This window comes from Amblyraja radiata, chromosome 2 (assembly GCF_010909765.2).
Source record: "Amblyraja radiata isolate CabotCenter1 chromosome 2, sAmbRad1.1.pri, whole genome shotgun sequence".
Taxonomy (NCBI): domain Eukaryota; kingdom Metazoa; phylum Chordata; class Chondrichthyes; order Rajiformes; family Rajidae; genus Amblyraja; species Amblyraja radiata.
Window position 1 is genome coordinate 56,141,566 of NC_045957.1, and position 26,306 is coordinate 56,167,871.

Sequence of the window (26,306 nt, forward strand, 5' to 3'; positions counted from 1 at the left end):
TTCTAAAACAAAGAAGACTGTGCAAAGAAATGCGACATTAGTGCCAAATACAATTCTAGACAGTGGGAGCATTGACTCATGGTCATTGCTTTTGTCTGTCTTTCATTAATTGCATGGAGCCCACCTTAGTTTGGTTGTCTCATAAGAGATTTCAACAGCAGCTCAATCTTCTAACCTTTTGACAACACTTTGGCTTGCTGCTGTAACTGTAACTAGCTCAAAATAAAGTTATCATGGTTGATAATGTATCAGCCTCTGAGTCTATGAATCTCTGTCTCTGCTCACACGCCAACCAAATGTTCAGGGATGTTTCATTTATTAATTTTATGCAGGATTTGAGCACCTGCTGTTGATTTTCAACCTCCAAGAGGGATGCAGTCAGTGGCATCAAGAAGCAGGCATTATTATTACCAGGAGCTACTCAGTGGGTCGGGCAGCATCTGTGGAAAGAATGGATAAGTAAAATTTTGGCTTCAGACTCAAGACTAAAGAAGCATCCTAACACAAAACAATGTCTATCCATTTTTTCCGCAGATATTGCCTGACCTGCTGGTTACTCTAGCTCTTTGTGTTTTAATCAAAATTTAAGCATCTGCTGTTTCTTGTATCACTACTATTATTATTATTTGTTTGCTCTCATAAAACAGTTGGTTGCTGGGTCTTTCTTGACTGCAGGACACTGCATACTTAAATGAATTAATGAATGAATACTTTATTGTCACATGTGACAAGTCACAGTGAAATTATTTGCTTGCATTCACAAGGTATGCAATAGTTGCCACATAAAGGGCGCTAACAAAGTATCCCGCTCCAGGTCCTCCTTTGTTTCCCCCTCCTCCCCGCGGTCCCCCCACGCTAGGTCCTCCATTGTTCTCCCTCCCCCTCACGGCGGTCCCCATGCCGGCCCTTCTTTGTTCCTCTCCCAGGCAGCTCACTCTCACGTGGTCTATCCTCGTCCGTCCGCGCCCTGATCGATCGCCGCACCGACCTCTCCACTATCACCGATCTTCCAGTGGATGATCCATCAATAACATTAGGCCTGGTTCAATTTAATCTCTCAAATAATCACGTGAAATACTGATACCATTTTGAACCTACAAGACCCTCACGGCTTCCCCAAACGGATGTCAGTGTCAACGTGAATGTCTAATTATTCATCATAAAATAGGCCAGGTAGCAGAGTCTTGCTCCTGGTCAGTCCGGTTTGATGACATTCCTCTGGATATTTTGTCACAATACCTTAGGTTGGTGGTTTCAGTTTCACCTTGAAGAAATAGTCACTGAAAAGGGAAGGAAACATCACCATGTTACTATCAAGTAAGTCTGATTGATTTCTTGCACTCAATGTTTATGTTGTATGATACAAATTAGCTCAGGAGATTTGACAAAATTAGCAATTGCTCAATTGATGGAACTAATCACAGGCAAGCACGTAGCAAAAGGAACAACTGGCCTATTTAGCAAACTATCATGCAACTCTTGGTAATTTAACAGCCAACGCTCTTTAGCATGTTGCTTGCCGACAGCACTTAAACAAGAGTAATTAATTGTGCAGTAGGTCATCACAATTGGGAGAACTGCTCCTTTCTAGTACATTTTCAAGAATGAGAACTCTAATCAGTGCGCAGCTCAGCATGGAGGAAGCTCAAAGTTTCATTGTGGACATGGCAAAGTATTCCTTTTCTCTCAGTCCCCAAAAAGCTTGAAAAAATAAGTTTACATTTATGTAGCTAACTCTGGCTGCCATCCCTGGTGGTTTAGGCTGTCATGCAAGCCATTGCTTACTTGTTCAGACTTCAATTTATGATAGCAAATGCCATTGTCAGGAGCTGATCTGGCATTTTGGAAATAACTCCACTGACAGGTATCGGTGAGACCAAGCGGAGGCTTGGCGATCGTTTCGCCGAACACCTCCGCTCGGTCCGCATTAACCAACCTGACCTCCCGATGGCTCAGCACTTCAACTCCCCCTCCCATTCCGTATCCGACCTCTCTGTCCTGGGTCTCCTCCATGGCCAGAGCGAGCACCACCGGAAATTGGAGGAACAGCACCTCATATGGGGAGTCTGCATCCTGGGGGCATGAACATTGAATTCTCCCAATTTTGTTAGCCCTTGCTGTCTCCTCCCCTTCCTATCTCTCCCTCAGCCCTCGGGCTCCTCCTCCTCCTTTCTCCTTTCTTCTCCCCGCCCCCCATCAGTCTGAAGAAGGGTTTCGGCCCGAAACGTTGCCTATTTCCTTTGCTCCATAGATGCTGCTGCACCCGCTGAGTTTCTCCAGCATTTTTGTGTACCTTCGATTTTCCAGCATCTGCAGTTCCTTCTTAGACAGGTATCCTTGTTGCTTACAATTTAACATTGGCTATATTAATTTAGGAAAGAAATGGACACATATTCACAGTGGTAAATAACATTGTCCTTAATTATTTATCTTAGTTCTGTTGTACTTTATAGATACATTCAAAGACATATGGTAGATAGTGGTTTTGTTTTGGGTCTGGCTGTATCAAGTTGGTTTGAGTCTGAAAAAGGGTCCTGACCTGAAACATCACTTATCCATGTGCTCCATAGATGCTGCCTAACCCACTGAGTTACTCCAGCACTTTGCACCTTTGTTTGTAAATCAGCATCTGCAGTTACGTTTTGCTTCAGGTTAGTTCTATGTCTTACAATGCTTTGTTATATGGTATGTATTTTATTCAAGTTATTAAGCATCAGAATAACTGGTATATTTCCAAGATACCATTGGAATTGAAGTACATTAGCCAATAAAATAATGAGGCATGCTGATAAGTTCTTATGGTATAGTAGTCACAGGAGAAATATACATACTTGTTTCTTTACATCACTAATACATTATTGGAGACACAAGGGACTACAGATGCTAGAAACTGGACCAAGAAACAATCTTTATACATTTCATACTTTTTTGGTAGGCAGGTATAAATGCACATTTCTCACACTAAGTAAATATTTACTTTCATGCATAATACAGAAAATATGGTAAAAATATTTCAAATGGTGCAGCATTGGGGTTTTTTCACAATTCTCTGAGGAAGTCCCAAATATGATATAATTGAGATTGAACTGGAGAGTTATTTGTTGTTGCAACTGCTGGGATGGTGCTCAAAACCTGAACTATTTGTGCAAGTTTGGAGCAGTGTGATTTTTATCTGGAAAATAATGTTTTCTTTCTTAGTGTAATACCATTGTATGGCAATAGAAAACTGACTTAACTTTATGTCCAGAAGCAAAAATAAATTGGAATCAATATTGTATTAATTGTAGCTAATTAATTGTGAATCACACAAAGTGGTCTGTCAAGTAAACAAATGCTGAAGATGAACTAAAACATCTCACCTTTTCCCATTCGTTATGGGTAAAGTCAAACCTGCAAAACAAAAAAAACACATAATCAGGCTTGGAACACAGGACCTATTGCAGACCTGCAATAATTTTTTTCCCCTGTCTCTTAAAACACTGTTACAAGGCCTCGTCAATTTGTCCCATTTATCTATTTTAATTGCAGATTCTGGAGCAAAAGAGCAATTTATTTTCAGTATTAGGGTGGCTGATCAATGCTGTTTGTGGAGTTTAATGATCTAAATCACTGGAAAATAAAGCTGACTTCATTTATACAGTACCTTTTAATAGTGGCATAAAACTACACTGAAGCAAGTTTTTAAAGCGGGTAAAGTTGCAGCAAAATTCAGGGTGGAAACTGGTATTGTAATGTCATGTAGGACTGGAAATTTTGAATTTATCGGCAAGGAGTGACCTCAGAATGATTTAGAAATAAGGACATAGTTTTCTTAATTAATAAATACATGTGGCTGAAGAAATAATTGATGTCGCTGAGGGGTGCTGTACACATGAGTATATAAAGCAAGATGGGCGAGTAGTGAGTTGGACAACTGGTACTGCACATAGCATGGAACGCAGAAGCTATGGGCAAGGCAATTGAATGCTCATTTTATCGTCATTTCACGTGTATCTGCTTTTCATCTTGCTTACACATAGGACTTTGACCTGAAATGTTAACTCAGTTTCTCTCTCCATAGATCCTGCATGGCCTGACCCTTACTTCCAATATGTATTGTTTTTATTTTATACAAGAATTCACCACATTTAAAAAATCTGGTCCGTAGGTAAAAGTACATCACTGTATTTCACTATTGAACCAGCATTGGAACACAATGTTCCACTCTAAAGGGCCTGTCCCGCTTGGCTGTCATTCGCGCGCCATTTACGCGACCTGCTAGCGTGTGGGTAGCGTGTGGGTAGCGCGGGACGGGCGCATGGAGTTGTGTGGAGGAGTGTGGAGTGGCGTGGAGGAGTGTGGACTTCGTCCTGAATGAAATCTTCGCACGCCACCGGCCTGTCGCGTAACTGACGGACAAAGTGGGACAGGCCCAAGAGGAATAATAAGCACTTTGTATACCTAACCCACGTCCCATACACGTTATTGTATTATCATGTATCATTGCCAGCATTTCCAACTTGGGGAGCAATAACATAGAAATATAGAAACCTAGAAAATAGGTGCAGGAGTAGGCCATTCGGCCCTTCGAGCCAGCACCACCATTCAATGGCTGATCATCCAAAATCTGTACCCCGTTCCTGCTTTTTCCCCATATACCTTGATACCTTTAGCCCTAAGAGCTAAATCTCTAGAAACCTTCTCTAGAAAACATCCGGTGAACATAATAGGTAGTCCAATGGTTCAATATAAACATGGTACAATGATTTATCTTTGTTTATCTTTGACTATGCGCATCTCAGGAAAATACAATGTTACAGATTATTAATGCTTTTTGTAGCCCTACAGAATATTTACATCAGTTCTGCTAATGGTTTCAAAGGAATGAGAATGAGAGAGTTGGAGGTAGAATTCTGTAGCCGTATCTCTTATATGTGCTTCTATTGAATGTGGCTACTCACAGCAACTAACGGCTTGGTGAATATACATGTAAATACAGTCAGGAAAAGGAAAAGCTGAAAAATATCAGATTAAAAATACAAAAACATTGCAGGGCGTTATACAGGCAGGGCTGGGAGGAACATGATATTCAATTTCTGCATTTATCAGCTCACAAGCATTTTTTATAACATTTTTGTCTGATGAAATTTGAAGATACCATCAAGATCTACTCAATGCCTTTTAATTTAGAAGGGGAAGAGTCAAGGTTATGGTACCTCAATGGGAAGGATATTGTCGTGATTTGCAGATGGTGAAGGGTGCTGGTCTGTAAGTGATGAGTGTTGAAACATTCGTGAACAGAGAGAGCTTGGTGAAGGAGAACAGATCCTTCAGAGTTTTTTTCAGCAATGTCATCTCGTTAATCTGCAACATCTGATTGAATCAAATGACCGACCTACATGAAATCACAATGTGCCATGGCTCTGACATCGCCACTAAAGAATAAATATATTTAAGTTTATGATATATTTTAGGGGATGCTACGTTTTTCATTTTTTTAATAATTTATTTCTACTTCATTTATTTTTTCATCTGGTCTGAATCCTGAGTGATTGAGAGAACCAGTGCATGTTACTGGTAGATAAAAGTGCAGGAGAAACTCAGCGGGTGCAGCAGCATTTATGGAGCGAAGGAAATAGGAAACTTTTATTGCCAAAACCCTTCTTCAGTGCATGTTACTACTGTGCGATTCTGTTGATGCCTTTTGCTGCCAAGACGTATATAGCATCACCTGGATGGAATAACCTTCCACAATTTACTTCCTCTTGTAGGGAAATGTTGCAATCCCTGTTCAATCCAACAGTGGAATGTGTGCCCACCACTCTGAATTATAGCTCTGAATTGTCAATACCGAGGCTCATTAATCACTAAATAACCATGGGACTACAAAGTTGATAATGATGCTAATAGAAACATAGAAAATAGGTGCAGGAGTAGGCCATTCGGCCCTTCGAGCCTGCACCGCCATTCAATATGATCATGGCTGATCATCCAACTCAGTATCCCGTACCTGCCTTCTCTCCATACCTCCTGATCCCTCTAGCCACAAGGGCCACATCTAACCCTTTAAATATAGTCAATGAACTGGCCTCAACTACCTTCTGTGGCAGAGAGTTCCAGAGATTCACCACTCTCTGCGTGAAAAATGTTTTTCTCATCTCGGTTCTAAAGGATTTTCCCTCTATCCTTAAGCTGTGACCCCTTGTCCTGGACTTCCCCAACATCGGGAACAATCTTCCTGCATCTAGCCTGTCCAATCCCTTAAGAATGTTGTAAGTTTCTATAAGATCCCCCCTCAATCTCCTAAATTCTAGCGAGTATAATCCGAGTCTATCCAGTCTTTCTTCATAAGAAAGTCCCAACATCCCAGGAATGTTCAGGAAATATTAATCGAGAGTCATGCAGCATGGAAACAGGCCCTTCTGCCCTTCTCATCTATGCTGACCAAGATGTCCATTTACATTAGTTCTGTTTGCCTGCGTTTGACTCATAGCTCTTAGAACTTTTCCTCCATGTACCTGTCCAAATGTTGTTTATGTGCTTTTATAGTACCTGCCTCAACTGCCTCCTCTGGGAGCTTGTTCCAAATCCTCAGTATGAAAAAGTTGCCACTCAAGTTCCTATTAAATCTTTCCCCTCTCACATTAAACCTTGCCCTCTCGTTCTCACTTCCCCAACCCTGGGAAACAGACAATGTGCATTCACTCTATCAATTCTCCTCATGATTTTATATATAACAATAAGATCATCCTTCAACCTTCTGTGTTCCAATTATAATTCTAGCCTGCCCAATCTTTCCCCAGAGCTCAGCAGCCATCAAGTCCTGGCCAATTCCTTGTAAATCTTCTGTGTACTTTTTCCTATAGTCGGATGACCAAAAGTGAACACAATACTCTAGGTGCAGCCTCACCAATGTCCAGTACAACTGTATCATAATGTCCCAACATTGAAAGGTTATATTACCCTGACTTACTCAACACCCTACCTATCCACGATGCTACTTTCAGGGAACTATGTACTCGTAGAGCTCTCTCCTATACAACATTCCTAGAGCTCTACCATTCAATCTGAAGGCCCTGGCCTATTTCACTTCCCAAAAATGCAACACCTCATACTTATCTGAATTAAACTCCATTAGTCATTACTCGGTCCACTTGCCTCGCTGATCAAGATGCAGCGGTAATTCTTGATAATCATCTTCACTCCCTACAATACCACCTATTTTAGTGTCACATACAACTTACTAATCATGCCTTATACATTCTCATCCAAATCATTGATATGAATGGCAAACAGTAATGGAATAAGCTCTGATCCCTGAGGTACACCACTAGTCACAGGACTCCAATCTGAAAAAACAAACTTTCACCACCACCCTCTGCTGCCTACAACCTCCGCTCAGGCGATTGGGCGATCGTTTCGCCGAACACCTCCGCTCAGTCCGCAAGAACCTACCTGAACTCCCGGTGGCTCAGCACTTCACCTCCCCCTCCCATTCCCAATCCGACCTCTCTGTCCTGGGTCTCCTCCATTGCTAGAGTGAGCAACACCGGAAATTGGAGGAACAGCACCTCATATTCCGCCTGGATAGCTGCGGCCGGCGGGCATGAACATTGAATTCTCCCAATTTTGCTAGCCCTTGCTGTCTCCTCCCCTTCCTTAACCCTCGAGCTGTCTCATCCCATCCCCCCGCCCTCGGGCGCCTCCTCCTCCCCTTTTTCATTCCTTCTCCCCCTCCACCCCCTATCAGTCTGAAGAAGGGTTTTGGCCCGAAACGTCACCTATTTCCTTCGCTCCATAGATGCGGCTGCACCCGCTGAGTTTCTCCAGCATTTTTGTGTACCTTCGATTTTCCAGCATCTGCAGTTCCTTCTTGAACAACATAGTTGGGGCACGTTGGCCGGCGTGGGCTAGTTGGGCCGAAGGGCCTGTTTCCACTCTGTATGGCTCCATGAATATTAAAAAAATATCTTTTGACAGGAAAGTTATTGTGTTTGTTTGTGATTTAAGATAAATAATTTTATTGGGTGATATGAATCAGATGAAACGTGATTCTGCATTTAGAAGCAACATTTATAAGAATTGAAAATCACTCAATTAAAAAAATAAGTGTTGGTATAAAAATAAATGTAGTTTCAGTTATTCAGATACATTAAAAAATATTCTGCTGCAACATCTAGCAATCAACATTACATATTTCAGTACATTGCACAGTTAAAATGAACAATCAAAGCTCAACTGCAATAATTACACTTATGCAAATTAACAAACAGATCGGCCAATTGGCCCATTCATGTTGGCAGAAATAGTTGGTATATGACAAATATTTATTCCAAAAGGTGGACATGAGGGTTTCAAATTATGAAAGTAATCACACCAAGGAAGACCTTAATATTAAGAAATGCTATCAGATTTCAGCACTTCAGCAACAGTTGTAGTGACCAGGGGGCATAACATCTGCCATTTATGCTAAAGCAAGGATTTGTGTAAACCACTGGGCCGTGTCAACACTATGCGGCACAGATTGCAAGTTGAGTAGGCATATAATTAGGTTTAGGAACTTGAAAGTTTATCTTAACTCTATTATTGTCTGCTAGGGGATGGGCCCAAGAACAAATTTCTGCAGGGATATGCATTCCGAGTTCCAGTTCTAGCAATTGTTGATCAGGTCAGCTGGATTTATGGACTTTCTATTTGTAGTTATACATTTGTACAAGACTTGTTCATCTCCGCAGGTGAATGTTAAAAAAGGTCAACGTTAATATCTCCCATCAGTCTTCCTTGTGAGTGGGTGGTCCAATTTCACTCAGATGAACTGTGCAGCTTTTGGAGGTTTTCTGGAAATACAGAGGGTGCGGTTGCTGCAGTATTCCAAGATCTGGAGAAACAGTTCCATACTCCAATCAGTCTCAACTGTGCAAATTGGCTAAAACTTTGTTCTTTGTGTATAGCATAACATCATTTTAAAAATATTACATTTAGGAAACTATTCTAATTCATTATAACTCTAGTTCTAGTAATCCAGCAAAACAATAAATGAATTCCTGACATTTATGCGTATGGCAAATGGTTTCAAACAATTCAATTTATATAAAATGTACTTATAAAATCTATATAACTAAAAGTCTAATCTTGACCACTTCATGTCTGTGTCGTATATTGATTTTAGAAAAAATGCTAACTTATATCGCTATGATTTTTGGCCAACTTACTCAAAGTCCTCCTCCGCTTAGGCAGCGCCGAGGATTTTTCCGATCGATGAAAAATAAAAAAGTTATGAGTATTTAAAAAATGTTGAGAGCAGCTGATTGGTCCTCTCGCCTATCAATCACCACGATGAAGGTAACGCCCCTTCCGGGGAGGGAAGGACTATAAAACCCCGGATGCCTGGGTCGCGAGTCTGTCACTCTGGAAGATCGCGAGGGTCAGGCTACACCTGTGATTCCAAGCTGTGAATCAACTGAACTGTGAGTCTGCAATGTACTTGCAATAAATTACTTGTTAGCCCTTAATTAAAATTAAATGAGTTGTTTGGCCTGCCCTGTGCTTGAAACTGCAATGGAAATGGAAATGAAATGAAAATGCAATGAGCTGTTTGGCTATCCCTGTGCTTGAAACTGCAATGGAAATGGAGATGAAATGAAAATGCAATGAGCTGTTTGGCCTGCCCTGTGCTTGAAACTGCAATGGAAATGGAAAATAAATGAAAATGCAATGAGCTGTTTGGCCTGGCCTGTGCTTGAAATTGCAATGGAAATGGAAATGAAGTGAAAATGCAATTTGGCCTGCCCTGAACTTGAAACTGCAATGGAAATGGAAATGAAAAGGCAATGAGCTATTTGGCCTGCCCTGTGCTTGAAACTGCAATGGAAATAGAAATTAATTGAAAATGCAATGAGCTGTTTGGCCTGCCAAGTGCTTGAAACTGCAATGGAAATGGAAATTAAATGAAAATGCAATTGCTGTTCGGCCTGCCCTCTGCTTGAAACTGCAATGGAAATGGAAATGAAATGAAAATGCAATGAGCTGTTTGACCTGCCCCGTGCTTGAAACTGCAATGCAAATGCAAATGAGATGAAAATGCAATTAGCTGTCTGGTCTGCCCTGTGTTTGAAACTGCAATGGAAATGGAAATGAAAAAATGCAATGAGCTGTTTGGCTTGCCTTGTGCTTGAAACTGCAATGAAAATGGAAATGAAATGAAAATGCAATGAGCTGTTTAGCCTGCCCTGTGCTGGAAACTGCAATGAAATGGAAATGAAATGAAAATGCAATGAGTTGTTTGGCCTGCCCTGTGCTTGAAACCGCAATGGAAATGGAAATGAAATGAAAATGCAATGAGTTGTTTGGCCTGCCCTGTGCTTGAAACCGCAATGGAAATGGAAATGAAATGAAAATGAAATGAGTTGTTTAGCCTGCCCTGTGCTTGCAATTGAAATGGAAACGGAAATGAAATGAGTTGTTTGGCCTGCGTGAAACCTCTTATTTCGGCCCACAAGGCCCCAATTAGCTGAGAAACCAGCCCCTTTTGCCCAAAATGCCCGTATTAGCCCAGTGACTGAGCTGCCAGTCCAACCGGTCTGAGTGATTTAGCCGTCAGCCCACCAGGCCTGAGTGACTGGGCTGCCAGCCCACCAGGCCTGAGTGACTGAGCTGCCAGCCCACCAGGCCTGAGTGACTGAGCTGCCAGCCCACCAGGCCTGAGTGGCTGAGCTGCCAGTCCACCAGGCCTGAGTGATTGAGCTGCCAGCCCACCAGGCCTGAGTGAAAGCTGCCAGCCCACCAGGCCTGAGTGACTGAGCTGCCAGCCCACCAAGCTTGAGTGACAGAGCTGCCAGCCCAAGAATCCATTTGGCCCACAATGTCCATACTAGCCCTTGGGAAACCAGACCCTTCGGCCCACAACACCCATTCTAACGCTCCAGAAAGCCCCCCCCCTCCCACTGGCCACCAATATTGGAATTGGTGGAGAGGTGGAATATTGCGTTGGGGGACTAGCCCTCCCGTGTGAACATGGCACCCAACAGGTTCCACTTAGTCGAGTATTTATTATTTATCAATGCAACTTAATTCTGGAAAATCACTATTTTAAATTACTACAATCAGATTAATCAGCCTTAGTTAAGAAACAAAAATATTGAATGACTTCAGGCTGAGATATCAAAGGATCCCGACCCAAACCATGTTCTCAGCATGACCCGCAAAGTCACTCCAGCACTTTGTGTCTTTTTTTGCAGACCAGCATCTGCTTTTCCATGCTTCTACTCTCAATTTGCATTGTTGGTTACATCATAAATAATTCTCATAGTATAAGTAAATGCTGGAAATCTGAAATATAAACAGAAAATGCTGGAAATATTCAGAAGGCAGTCAGCGCCAGCAAAATGAAATAATTAATGTTTCAGATCCTGGACTCTTCATTACAAGTGGGAAAGTGGGAAAACAGGTTAGTTTTATGTAGCAGATAAGGTGGTGGAGGGATGGGTAGAACAAGGAGAACAGCTCTGATAAAGTGAGACCAAATTACTAAATGTGAGTTAAGTAACAGTTAAAATCAGAATAAACGTTGTTGTCTGGGTCATCTATTCCTAATGTCAAGATTGATGAGACATACCCTGCAAGCTAGAACATGCAAACAAAAGAGGAAAAGCTGGGCCAGAAATGATGACAGGCAGAAATGGCCAGTTCTGATTTAGACAGAAAGAAAGAATGAGTTACCTAAAGTTAGAGAATTCGATATTGAGTCTTGAAGGTTGTCATGCATCCAGATGGAAGATGGGTTGCTGTTCCTCAAGCTTGCCTTAGTCCTCATGTAATAATGCAGGAGGCCACAGACAGATCAGAGTTTTGTTTTTTTTAAAATTTAATTTTCAAAAATATTTATTCAAATATTAAAATAGTATTTACAACACAATAAAACAAAACAGAACCCACCACCATAGTACAAGACAATACAAATATACAACTAAACAACTATATTACAATCCTTGTCCAGGATTCATTCAACCCCCCTCGGTGCCCAACGGTCCCGGAAATCCCCCAGGGTGCCCGTGGACCGCGCGTAGTCCCTTTTTAGAACCACCCGGGCGCAGACGTAACCCCTGAAAAAGGGGCAGGCAGCTGGCTCGGGCAGAGCACTCTTCCGTCTGGCGCCGTGACTCGCGGATGGCCAGCTTGGCCAGGCCCAACAGACAGATCAGAGTGGAGGTGAATGGTGAATTTAAGTAGCAGGCAACCAGAGGTCCAGGGTTACTTCTGTCGACTGACACAGGTGCTCTGCAGCGTGATCATCTGCTCCGCATTTAGTTACTTCAGTATGAGGAGGCCACTATGTGAACTGTTAATTCTACATGTTATTAGTGGCATTAATTCCTAGATTATCATAATCCTGCAGTTTCTTGTTATGAACCACAAGTATCACTGTAATGATTTTAAATCGGGGCATGCAAACCAACAGGTCAGTAACTAAAACTGTTTAGAGAATTATATCACCCCAATTTAGTGTGTGCCATATTTAATTCCATCCCACACCATGGGTGTACATCTACTTGGAGTTTTTACTTTGGTGAACATATATCAACCAGTGTTTCGTGGATCACTAGGATCAAGGCAGCATAGTGGGAACAGCTCCTAGCTCCTAGCAAAGGCTGCGACCCGACTTTTGGATTTCGGAGGCACCGGCCGCAGACCCGGTGGACGGGAACATCGGGAGCTCGCAGGTCCCTGGTGGGAGACCGCTTTTCCGAGCTCCGCAACGGCGACTTCTCCCGCTGGAATCGCGGGTTTAAGGACATGGAGCCGGGGCCTAACATCGCCTGGCGTGGCTTAAACGGCCTCAGGACTTACCATCGCCCGCCGGGGGCTTTAACATCGGAGTCCCAGTTCGCCTTGACACTGCAGTTGGACTGCTGGACCGCGGGAGAAGGAACAAAGGGAAGAGATAAAGACTTTGCCTTCCATCACAGTGAGGAGATGTTGGAGACTCACTGCGATGGATGTTTATGTAAACTGTGTTAAGTGTGGGTCTTGGATTGTGTTTGTAATGTAAAAAAACTGTAGAAAAGGAATTTCGTTCAAACCCAGGTTTGAATGACAATAAATAGCATTCTATTCTATTCTATTCGATTCTATAATATTCTAGATAAGTGTGCTGATTCTTGAAGATTTCAGATATCTGTGCAATTGATACTGAAAAAGCCCTTCAGATATTCTCAGCCAAGCATGGAATGGAAACAAAAGGGACCTACAAATAAAACAAATAAAACGGGAACTACTTTTAAGGTATAAAAAAAGTGTGGGAGGAAATAGGGACATTTTATTGTCCCCCTCTCTCCATCCTGAAGTGATGGCAGATGTAATGGAAAGAGAATTGTCATCAAACATATCACCTACTGGAATTGCATTTTGATTACAACTATTGCCAAATTAAAATTGTACTTATATGTAGAGCTGAAATGCCAAGTGTGGTATTTGTTTCTAAACAATTTCTAATAGGAATTGTAACAGCACATCACACATCCCATTTTTATATGCAGTCATACAGCTAACCGTTCTCTATGGTATTCATGAACTTGTTTAAAGAGCAAAAGGAACCTGTAATTTTGATACCTTTGGCTTTGTGGGTTTTCAAGAGGCATGCATTTCCAAATTAATGTCTAGGTATTAATTTGCATTATGTGAATATTATGATAATATTATGATAATATTACTACCAAATTCAAGCACATTCTACCAGCATTGTTATCAAATTCTCAAGCAATATGAAAATTATAACAGGATATAATGCATATTAAATAACCTTTTGTATCAAATTAAACGTAGTTCAAAAAGATTTGGAATCAAGATCCAGTAGTCTTTTAAAAAGGACAACCAGTAGTCGGAGGCTATTAATCAAGAGAGTCAAAATGACAATTATATTTAATGAAGATTAAACCTTACAATCATAGATAATGCAAATAAGGATATTTTATCATCCACAGCAGTGAAACACAATAAACAATGTAATATGTATGTTTGAACAGATAACTTTGAGAGAATGTCATGAATGCTGAATATCACAGAGGAGAGAAGTATTCGCATCTTGGCTTTGCTTTATTTACACAATTTGATTTAAATATAATATTTAATTATGGTTATGTTTTATGTGATTGTATGGCCAGAGATATGAAAAACGTGTTCCATGGTTTTCAGCAGTATGGGATTAATGCATGGCATTACCACCAGAGTTTGATCCAATTTGGATTGATTCTTTTGTCATTATATTATTGGCTTGTCAAGCAAATGTGAGCAATTTCTAATGAGGAAATAAAATTACTTGAACTTTCATTATGAAATAGCTTAAAAGTACAAATTTTTGAGGTGAAATTTATCTTCATCATAATTTTATTTTCAGCCTATTTCTCTTTTGCCTCTGCCCCTTGCCTGGGGTTGCAGCAAAGTAATATTTTATCAGGTTTCATCACTGTTTCTGCTATGGCAGCTTTGCTTGCTTTGGTTCAAAGAAGGAAGTTGCAGTGGTACCTACCATTATTTTGTTTCAGCTTTGGATCTTGAGCCTAGAGGAAAATAGTTGGACTAATAGCCAAGTGGTTGTTTCAGGCCTCATTCCTCACCTCCAGTCACAAGCAAGATCTGAAAAATGCAGGGATGTGAATGATGAAAAGTATGATGAGCTGGTCGAAAGTCAGCTGAATATATTACCTCCTCTCAAATTCAACATACAGATTTTGTTTTGTGATGATGTGTCACAATTAAGTTATTCAGGATAAAATGAAGTCAGACTTGCTGATGTGCATTTGCAAGCTTCCTACAATGGTGAGGGGAGGCCAAGATTCAGACATGAACAAACAACTACTTGGTTTAGATCCTTTGAAATGATGCTCAAATGACGCCTCAACCTCATCAAAGCAGGCATGCGGAATAGTTATGGAGAAATGGAATTGATGAAAATCAATTTATTCATGAATTCATCATTAACCATCGTTTTTTTCTCCATCCGCTTGATCCACTGAATAGTGCTCATGCTAAGCTCAGACAGGGTAGATCCAATGCCTGCCCATGTAAATCGAATAGTGCATTTATCTATTGTATTATTTATTTAGAATAATTTATATGAGTAAATGATGGAGCCAAACAGATTTAAAATAATTCTTCTGTAAAAAATGACTTGGTTCTTTTCATCAAATCTGGACAGTTCAGCCTAATTTTTTTATCTGATGGAGTCTTTGTAAAAAATGTGTTTTATATTCAGTGACCTGTTTAATTATTCCTACAAACATATTTATCCTTTCATTCTAAATTAACGATTTAGACTGATAGATAATCCAAATTTTAAAACATTGTATATAATGATCTCATATTGCAGGGCTATTTCTTCAACTGTTCATCAATTTATTTCGCAAGTCACAGCAGCATTTATAAAAGAGTATAAGATACTGTTAAATTCCACAGTTATCTCAACACTTTGGGAGTTTCATTAGTATGAGCCCCGATATGAGGTAAAGTGGAAAAGCCTGTGTTCTTTTATGTGCAGGTCATATCAGTAAGATGTGCTGTAATTCTGTATCTCTGCGGCATGCAGGTACTAAAGGTTATGATTTTACCTCATTTCAAACCTGCATTCAAAAATATGTCTTGGTGCAGAGTTGAAACGGTGGGAGTTTCTCTGCATTTACCTAAAAAATATGTTTTGAAGTGAAAGCCTTTGAGTGACAGAGGTTTTTCTTGTTCCTTCTTTTAAATCTCAAGCAAATGACATGAAGGCATTTCTGTTTTGCAGCAGGCAGCAAAGCGACAGGGTCTCAGAGACATTTCTTATCCCGGCTGTAGAATGCTGGGCTGGCATTGTCCCCACTTTAACAACAAATGGACATCACTCATCAATTACCATTTGACTCTGCTTTAATGTTTGCTCACGGGAAATGGGTGGGGAATAATAGCATTGAATTTGTCCATTCACTGTTTGGTTATGATGCATGTACAATGTTTGCATGCAGGTGGGAAAACACGCTGCTATTACATCTACTTTCTCCAAAGTGAAGTAATTTTCCATCCCTTCTCTTAATGGCCAAAACATTCAAGCAATTAATTGTCAAAATAATTTTTACTTTGAGCGGTAATTTTTATTTTGAGCGGTAAGTGACGCTGGTTGATTTTGTTCTTGTGAAGGCATATAGATGCCAGTGATGGCTCATTTTTGGCATCTTTACTTCTAGTTAATATTCGGTAAAAGTTTGTATTTGCAGGTACCATTTCCACCATGTTACCGAAAGGCATGTAGAATTCAAATTGGTCTGCCAGAATGTGTCAAAATATCATCCAAGATAGTTTTGATTTGGGTTTAATTGATCCACCGCAATACCAGAAACTGGGTACCTAAAACAACTGGCACGTTATTTTCGATGACAATTTACCTTCATTACTGTGCGAAATAAATTTACCCACGCATTGTCAAATAAAACATCAAACTCACCAATAGAAAACAGCAGTTCAAGTGAATGTATCATGATTAATATTAATAGGCCTGGGTTTTCTCTTGAAATTAGATTTCACTATGAGTGTCTTTAATTTTCACCCCCAAATCGCTGGGGTACCAAAACAAAAATCAAGAGCAAACGCTGTACGTTTTTGCGCGCCCGAGGTTGCGGGGCACATACAATTGCATTTCCAGGGTAGCATCTCTTCTGTGGTGGGATTTGTGTGTCTGTCCCCCTCGCTGGACTGTTGTCTTGCTTCTTATCCTCTGCAGCCTGCGCCCGCCTGTCCGTCCACCCGCCCGCCCAGTTCGCTCTCACGCCCGCCTGCCTCTCGCTTGCCTGCCTGCCACTCGCTTGCCTGCCTGCCTCTCGCCTGCCCCTCGCTTGCTTGCCTGCCTGCCTGCTTCTCGCTTGCTCGGGGCTTGTGCTTGTGCTTGTGCTTGTGCTTGTGCGGCTCCGGAGTGCTGTGGGAATCCTGGGAGCTGGTGATGTCAGGCAGGCTGGGTCATTTGAAGGTTAGCAGCCTTGGCTGGGGTTCAGAGAAAGTTCACTTGCATACATTAGGCAATGCAATCTTTTCACCAGGGCTGGGTTGACACAAGGAGTAGGAAGTAAAGACGGGCAAAGGCAGGACGAGCCACTCCAGGCAAACGGAGAGGGGTGGAACGGGGGTTAGGTGGCGGCCGCGGAGTTGGTGGGGGCGGCGGATTAAATTCGGGCCGGGCATCGGGCGACCTGAGCGCAGCACCCGGCCGGAGAGCGGTGGGCGTCGGCCGAGCGGAGGGGGCCGGAGCCGAGCATCTGACTCTTCCTCTCGACACCCCTCTTGTTCGAGTCGAGCGCCGCAAACTGCCTTGGGGGTGAAAATGGCAAATGATCATTTGGATCAGTGACAGGCTTTTAGCCGTGTTGTCTGTCATAATTCATGATTCTGCCTTTGGGAAAACAGCTTGACGTGCCAAGAAAAAGAGGGGAGGAAAAAGAAACAAAATATAAGGGCAGAGTTTTGATGGGAGTTCGGACAACTTTTTCTTTTGCAAATTTCCCCACACCTAGAGAAAGAGGAGAGATCTCTTTGGCTTCGCAGGTTGTGGGCTCCAACCTCTCGTCATGTTCGACTGCATGGATGTTCTCGCAGTCAGCCCTGGGCAAATGCTGGATTTCTACACTCCGAGCCCGTCTTCTTGCATGCTCCAAGAGAAAGCTCTGACTGCCTGCTTCAATGGATTGACACACGGGGACTGGCAACAGAAGTCCAGCACTCAATGTAGGTTCTCTTTATCGTTATTGTTCATAATGCATATGATAAACAACGTTGCATGTTCGTTTATTTTTCTTCTCCACTCTCTCCTTTCTGACATACAACCTATTCTTCTATTCCTTACATTGCACTCAGATGTTGCACTGGGGTTTAATCTGTTCTGATGGGCATCGGTGCTTTGCAGTGGATGGCAGACAGGAGTCCTGTGTGACAGCAGTGAAAGTAACTGGATACTTTTGCCACTTCAACGCCGGTGTACACATCTTTACATGGAGTGCCGAGGAATGCAGTTTGTAAACAGTGACACAAGCGTTAAGAGTAGAGAGAGAGAGAGAGAACAAAATTGGAAATGAAACACTCACCCTCTCAATTTCTCCGTTTGAGGGTTGTGAGCAAGCCGGGATTTGAGATGTTGCTCCGTCTCTGGGTGGACAATGTTTCCAATAAATCTCCATCAGTTCCTCCTTAGCTGTCCATATGCAGCAAGCAGAAAATTTACAGCGGTTCTTTTCCAAGTATCACTTTCGTTTATTCGTTTCCACCAGTTGTTATTCCCACCTTTAATGTGATCGCCTGAATGGTATTTACGCACAATAAGTACACGTTTGGCTCTGTTCGCGGTGTGTGGGAGTTTTATTTTTATTATTTTCATTGAGGTGAAGTGGCTTTTCGCGATCGTGCTGCCTCCCTTGTAAACATCAAACATTGTTGTATTTTTTAAAAGCAAATAACATATTAATTGCTATTCGAAAACAAAATAAAATAAAGACTTTACCTTATCAGAAACATGACGTCGTTTCTGGTTTCGTAAACGGAGAATTGCAGATAGAAGATTAGCACAAAACAATCATAGAAATTGTCAAACCTCTAACATCACTTTAAACGTGAGAAAATCGATTTTTAAAATTATTCCCCTTTTTAGCTCGGCTTTCCTTTGCTCAAGGGAGATATTTTCGTTAAGATTAAGCAGTTGCGCATAGCCTTAATTTAGACGAATGATACTTTCATTATGCAAATACCTCGCGTATTCATATCGAAGTATTCATCATTAGACTTTCTTTGCGAAATTTTATGCCATGATATCCAAGTTATTATTACGATTTTAATTTCACCCGCCAAAACAAAGCCCTTCGTCGTCTTTAGAGTATTTTCGGTTTCGTCCTGATTAAATTTTAATCTGTTTTAATGTAAATTGAGAAAACAAAATGATATCATTTACGTAATATCTATAGCATTCGTGGAAAAGCTGGGCTGTTAAATAATGGTTTTATTGGAGCCACGCATGAGGAACAGCTATAGTACAAAAGCAGATTATAGAGGGTAAATCTGGAGGTAATATTGCCCCGGAATAACAGTGACCACAGACCTTAGTATTTCCTGGTCTGCTGTTCCTCATTAAGCACTTTGTGGCTCTGTGTTTATTAATGGCTAGCAGAGACTGCAGATTGATTGCATTGACCTGGCACATATCTGAAAACCTTTTTTTTCATTGTGCCAGTGTAATGAAAAGGAGATTGAGAGAGCTGACAATACTAAGGTTTTAGTAATGTAATAATGTTGTAAGAGACACTTAAATTACCTGTTTGATGTACATTCAGCAATTTCAGCTGTTAAAGGGAAAAAAAATCAATCCATGGTACAGTAAATTGTCCCCTGTGTGCTGCTAACAGCTGTACACTGCTTTTCTTAAGCACTTTTCACTTCAAAGTTTTATGGGCAAATCTCAATGTCTTTGGGGTTTAATTAAGTTATTACAATGAAAACTGATGCAAATATAACTCAATTCCGTCATGGTTTTTAGTGCAGAAGCAGCCCTTGCTTATATTGTGAGGTTCCTCAGGTCAAGTTATTAATTCATTGCGCTTTTATAACTACTTAAGCATGATTATTCACCTATTAAGTGCAGTTTATAACAAAGATGACAGTGGCATCTTATATAAATGAAACCCCATCTGTTAAGATTTAAGTAAACAAGTAGGTTGCAGGAGGGCTATCAAGACTATTGTACATTACAGGGAAGACAATGTCAACTATTTAATCTGCATTATTTTATCTATAGTTCTGTACCTTTCTCTACAAGCATTGTGATTTAATCATTAATTATTAAGAAATAAATAGAGTTTATATAAAGTTGTCCAAAAGGAAGCTGTGCATTTTTGTCTCCGAACTTTTCAATGTTGCTCAGAATATCTCCACTAGGAGGTGTGTGATACAGCCAATGTGACACTCCCTCATTGTTGGTAGGTAAGTGTTTAATTTCTGCCCAATAACTTCCCTGAGTATCAAAGTTGAGATCAAGTATTTATCTCACGGGCAGTTGACAGCTTATGGCTCGTGAATCCCTGATTTTGTCTGCTTGTGGCTTCATCAACTTGAAGTGCTTAAGAATAAGAGTGTTGCATTAGATTTAATTTTGTGACAGAATGTTTAAGTATTTAGTCTAACTATTTTTAACCATGTAAGAGGACATCCTGATTTATGTGGTTAATTTTGGGTGCAGATGGGTAACAGTCATATGTCATCATCGATAGATGAATTAAATTAAATGAGCATTCAGATTGATTGAATGAGACACATGTTAAAGAAAAATATGTTTCCTAAATTGATAGTTATCCACCACTGATAATGAGCATATTTTATCTTGAAAAGGGAGATGTGGAGCTGTTTTCAGTGATGAGCTCCATGTTCTGATATAAATCATTCATCATTGCTGTAATGAATAACATGGAGCAATTATATTTCCATTCACTATTAGAACTTTTAAATCTTGATTTTTTTAAAATTAAAGGAGCCACATGTCAAGACTGAAGTATCACTAATATAGGCATCCTATTTCTAACTTTATAAAATCAAATCTTATCTTGTTGGGTGGTGAAAAGCATGAACAAATATTCAGAGACGGTTGGTTTCTACACCAAGCGTGTCAATATGGATTTGAATAATCTGTTATATTTGTTGAGACTTAAAACCACTTCATAGTTCATCATCTCATTTTGTTCATTTTAATAACTTTGATTAACATTGTAACATATTTGTACAAGCACATTAGTCTCAATGACTAACCATGACATGGCAAATGAAATAACAATTTAAGAATACAAACTGAGATAAAAAGATTTCAAAATATAATCTTGAAATACATAAGCATTTAGCTTAATTTAACAGATAACGATTGAAGTTTATATAACAGCTGTTTTCAACACTCGGTTAAATTCATCAGTTCATTGTTGTCATACTGACTGACAAATTGTTGGTTCCATGATTATAGGAACCTTAAAAGAGAATGAGGAAGCAATTTCCAATGTTGTGTAATTGTAACAGCAACTTGGTATTCATCAATGTCACATCCCACGGCACTTAATTTAGGATGTGCAATATCTTGTAATAGTACTTTGAAAGAAAGGCTTAATTAAGTAATGTAGCTTTGCTCGAGCTGAAACGAGGTAGGATTAATGTAAGAAGTGATTGTCATGATTGACTCACTTTCTGTTCTGGCGTGCATGTGCTGTAATCATTAGTTAATATGTCCAATAAGGCATGATCAATAAAGTTATGGAGTCGTGCAGCACAGAAACCAACCCTTTGGCTTACCATGTCCATGCCAACCATTGTACATAAATATATTAGTTCCACTTACACTGAAAAACACGGGGTACTGTTAGTGCATTGATATTTAATTATAAAAATGCTGTGAATTTGTGTCTGCTAATTAGACAGTAAGAGCTATAACTATCAAGCATACCCACCTACCACATAACATGATTTTTTTTCTGACAAGATACATCGAAAGCAGATGTATAAAATGCCATGGAACAATTGTTTCCCACAGAAATTAGCAATATACATTGCAATAAAGATGAATTAAAAGATAATAAGTAAATTCTAAGGCTTTTATTCTTCAAATTGCTAATGCAACTGTAACGGTATTTAAAAAAAAAAAGTCACGCAGTTCTTGTGGTGAATATACCGTGCTGTTACATAGGGAGTACCAGGATCAAAGAACGGATGCTGATGTAGGGACACAAGGAACTGTAGATGCTGTAGATAGATACAAAATGCTGGAGTATCTCAGCGGGACAGGCAGCATCTCTGGATAGAAGGATTGGGTAACATTTCGGGTCAAGACCCTTCTTCTTACTGAAAGTCATGGGAGAGGGAGTTTCAGAGATAAGGAAGAGTAAGAGATCAAAAGATGCTCAAAGAAAATGTAGAATAGACCACTGTTAGCTCAGAGAAGGTGACAACAAAGCAGACAGAGATACAATGCAATCAGAGGGGCAGTCAGATTGGTTGGAGAACATTGGAAGGGGAGGATGGAGAGAGAGGGGAAGCAAGGGTTACTTGAAGTTAGAGAAGTCAATATTCATACCGTTGGGGTGTAAGCTGCCCAAGCAAAATATGAAATGCTGTTCCTCCAAATTGCACTGGGCCTCACTGACGATGGAGAAGGCCCAGCACAGAAAGGCCAGTGTGGAAATGGGAGGGGGAAGTAAAGTGTTTAACAACCAGGAGATTAGGTAGGTTTAGGCGGAATGAGTGGAGGTGTTCAGCAAAACGATCGCTGAGCCTGTCCTTAGTCTCGCCAATTTTTAGGAGTCCACACCTGGAACAGCGGATACAGTAGATGAGGTTGGAGGAGGTGCAAGTGAAGCTCTGCCTCACTTGAAAATACTGTCTGGGTCCTTGGATGGAGTAAAGGTAGGAGTTATAGGGATAGGTGTTGCACTCCTGCGTTTGCAGGGGAAAGTACCTGGGGAGGGGGTGGATTGGGTGGGAAAGGACGAGTTAACCAGGCAGTTGCGGACGTTACAGTCTCTGCAGAAAGCGGAAAGTGGTGGTGATGGGAAGATGTGGCTGGTGACAGAAGTGGAATAAAGGCGTGTATTTTGTTATTTTAAAGCAGTTACTGCAATGTTGCGACCAGATTTAACGTGCAATAACAATTTTATAATGTTGTTAAACCTGAACAATTTGTTACAATTCTATAATTTTCTGAAACCTGAACAATTTATTACTGTACTATATGTGTTGGATTGGATGTTAGGTGTTAAAAACGGAATTGATTCCAAAATTAAACTGGATGAGACTCCCTCCTTCATTGACATCAGAATCAGGCTGCATCTGCACAATCACAGCACTGATCTAAAGCATGATGGTTACGTTTTGCACCTGTACTATAGTTACAATCGGAATGCTCAATGCTACTTTTACTTCATTATCTCTAATGACTCTATTTAAGGATAGCAATCACCAGTAATTCACCCTCCTGTTATTTAGCACAAAGTCAAAACCCAAATTTGGGAGAACAAAGCTTTTTACAGCACAGCTGAACGATCTCCATGGCTGAGTGGGCAAAGCATGAAAATGTGACTGGTCCACAATTGGCCGTATTGAAATTGTTTATAATTCTGATGCTATAACTGTGGAAACATACTGGGAGCCATTCACTTTATTACCAGGCACCTTATTCTAGAATCCTTTTTGTACCCTGAAGGTTCGTAGATTGAGCCAGTTTGGAGGTCATATGGAACCGTTCTCGACAGTTATTGGAATGTAGTAAACCTTCGTTACAACGGACCATGGAGGGTGATGGGGATGGGAGTGGAATGGTGTTCATTATTGCCGATATTCTGCTATAACCAAGTAAAGGAGTATCATTGGATAAGTAGTAGAATCAAAGAACTGCAGATGCTGATTAATACACAAAAGGACACAAAGTGCTGGAGTAACTCAGCAGGTCAGGCAGCATCTCTGGAGAACATGGTTAGGTGATGTTTCAGGTCGAGACCATTCTTCGGACTCTCGGTCTGGATCTGGGCCTGGAATCCAGGTGAGTTGAGGTGAGGATCGGCGGAGTCATTGGTCGTGGCCCGCGGGCAGCCAGAGTGCAGGTAAGGGTCGTCTGTGGTGGCGGCAGTGGTGGCGGCAGCAGGCACAAGCTGGAAGCAGCCAATGAAACGGTGTGGGCCAATGGTGGCGATAGTAGGTCTAGCCTGGAAGCAGCTGGGGAGATGGTGCGGGCCGGCGTCAGCAGCCCAGCCTGGTGATGAAGATCAGTAGATCCCGGCTGGATGAGGCCAGGGTGGCGGTGCGGACCAGGTGGCCATTAGCAGCCTGGCCTGGAGGTGAAGGTTGGTAGGTCCGTCTGCTATAACCAAAATCCTTTATAAAGAGGTCCATAATAACAAGAGTTTACTGTAACATATAAAATTTCTCAGAGTGAATAAAGAGGGGCCACGGAGGCTGATTGTACTGAGATTATAAGCAGGATATTTATGGCTGCTGTAACTATTTATACATTGTTGACAACCTTAAAGGATGAACTAAAGTAAAAGGTTCAGGTATTTCTTGAGGCAAGATTCTTTTGCTGTCGTTTCTAAATGAACATTTGGTATATATCAAAACTGCTTTAGAATTATGAATTTACTGCTTTCAAAGTTTCAGGGTGGTATTCTGCAGGGAAGAGAGATTGTTGAGACTTCTTGATAAATGGAATGGGTTTCCTCTGAAGTAATGGGTTTCCTCTGAAGTGCTAAAAATTCTTAATAGAACTTGCTAATTACCAATTATGTATTCCAATGCAGTCCAATAGTAGCAATCTGTTATCTTAGATAGAAGTAATATGTTACGGTTGTTTTAACCAAAATGGATGATTTGCTATTTGCCATGTTAATTTGGACTTACTGTATGTACCTTGTGTTTGAAAAAGTAAGCACCCAAAAATGTTTAACTTGTATCTTAAAGTTAAACTGTGCCTAGTTCAGCCATGATCATCAATATTTTGTACAAATGTGTGATAACAAGATACTTTTTAATAGAAGTCCCAAAATCAAGATCTCTGCAAGGCATAAAGACCAACATTCATTCATTCATTTCCATATTCATTTTTATGATACTTGTACAAAGTGACAGCAGTTATATGAGGAAAAGATGGATTGGCTTTTTAACTTCTATTATAATTTCTTACTGATGAATTAAAAATGTAAGCATGCAAAGGAAAGACAAGGAGTAACTCACATTATAATTTATTTTTTATTTTTTGTACAATGCCTGTCTTTTGATGTTTATCAATTCAAGCTGCAGACTATGCCTGTTTGGAATTAGCCTTACTAGCAGGATAACAAGTGTGATCAAACAGAGCTCTTTTGGGGACTGACAGACTGACACTGCCAATTGAATCAGTGCAGAGCAAGCAATGCCAGCGCTAGCATTATTCATAGAGCTATGGGCATCTGTACACAATACACAGTGTATGGAAATAGAGTCTCCCTAGTCTCACACTTTGGAATTCCTTGCAAAAACTCAAAATGTCATCTTTGTTCTTTCCACTTTTTTTCTGAATTTAATTCTGATTTTTTAATTTTATTTTTTCCCTTAAGTTAACCACCCGTACCAATTGTTGGGGTTGGTCTGAACCATAAACATTTTCACAGACTTTACAGTATTTAATTGTATGACACCCGTTCTCTGAGAAGATGGACTTAGCAATGTTCAAAAAGATCTCTTAAGAAGCCATTTTTTAATTTGCTGTTATAAACATCATTCTCCCCACCATTCCCTCTTCTCCTAATTCAATTTCCCATCCCAATCCAAATCCAAATGTCCCATTAGAGCCTGGAAAATGTTTAGCTGTTAGGAAGTTTAAGCACAAACATTTTCAATACTGAATTTCAAACTCTCTCTCTTAGAAGAAGTTTAGCATGCTGTTGCTGTAGCCATTATGGAACTATTTTCAGCTGGTATTTGGTTGATATGATCCCCTAAGACTTTTTTTGAAAAACTTAATGTCCTTCTAAAGCGTGGTCAGTTTTGCAGATGTTTACAGCAACTTGTTTATTTGTGTAATTATTATATTTGTTCAACAGCATTTGTGACCATCATTTTTTGCCAACTCTGTTGTATCAACTTCCCTGGATTTATTTTGTTGTAAATATTTAACATCTAACTGATGCATGCACAATTGGAAATTAGCAGGGGTTTTGTGACACTGATGCCAGTTGGCATTCTTTGTCAGTTAGATTTTTGATCAAAGTTCTGAGTTGCAAGTAGTGTTAATTTTGGTGTTGTGTTATGGATACCTGTTTCATAAACTGTTCAGAGTCTCATATCATAGAGAGCATGATCCCAGCAGTACTGAACAGCCAGACCAGGGTCAAAAGCACAGACTGAAGGGTCATTGGCAGTTCACTTTGTCAGATCTGGCAACTAGCAAATACCTACCTCTAAGAGCATATACTTTCTCATTACCTGCATAGAAAAAAATATTCCCAAGAAAAATGTAACTTGGACTATTCTTGAAATTACCAGCTTGGTTTGCAGTGTCAGAATTAAGCATGGTTCTCCATCAAGCCATTTAGACAAGAAATGTATAGTGAATGAATTAACAGGATTCATGCAGTGATAGGGGATAATAAATGAAGGTATGTTGTGAGAACTGACTGCTTTAATTAGTTGAAGATTCTTTCAATATTTTAGGTTAAACATTTTTGTTCAACTTTTGTTGTCCTTTTTATGTTGCTTTGACATTTGATATTAATCAGCTCAATGTCTAAAGGTTAAGGGTTCAAGTGCCTCTTAAGTTGAACACTAAT

General features: G+C 40.4%; 1 protein-coding gene and 2 long non-coding RNA genes across 4 annotated transcripts in view; 1 reads left to right on the forward strand and 2 right to left on the reverse strand.

Moving 5' to 3' along the window:
- Nucleotides 1-936: 936 nt before the first annotated feature.
- Nucleotides 937-18,512, reverse strand: LOC116989529. Its single transcript, XR_004416262.1, has 3 exons — nucleotides 18,078-18,512; nucleotides 3,360-3,390; nucleotides 937-1,280 (listed from the first exon to the last, which is right to left on the reverse strand). It is a non-coding gene; the product is annotated as an uncharacterized LOC116989529 (long non-coding RNA).
- Nucleotides 11,215-16,789, reverse strand: LOC116989522. Of its 2 annotated transcripts, none has more exons than XR_004416260.1 (3): nucleotides 16,451-16,789; nucleotides 14,504-14,610; nucleotides 11,215-11,307 (listed from the first exon to the last, which is right to left on the reverse strand). It is a non-coding gene; the product is annotated as an uncharacterized LOC116989522 (long non-coding RNA). The 2 variants fall into 2 exon arrangements; XR_004416261.1 differs by lacking the exon at nucleotides 16,451-16,789 and adding an exon at nucleotides 15,654-16,440 and having other exon boundaries at nucleotides 14,504-15,581.
- Nucleotides 16,880-26,306, forward strand: part of LOC116989512 (retinoic acid receptor beta-like) — a 96,950-nt gene continuing 87,523 nt past the window's right edge. The window contains exon 1 of the mRNA XM_033046982.1: nucleotides 16,880-17,721. Coding sequence (XP_032902873.1) covers nucleotides 17,565-17,721 — 157 coding nt within the window. The 5' untranslated portion in view covers nucleotides 16,880-17,564. The remainder of the gene's footprint in view (nucleotides 17,722-26,306) is intronic.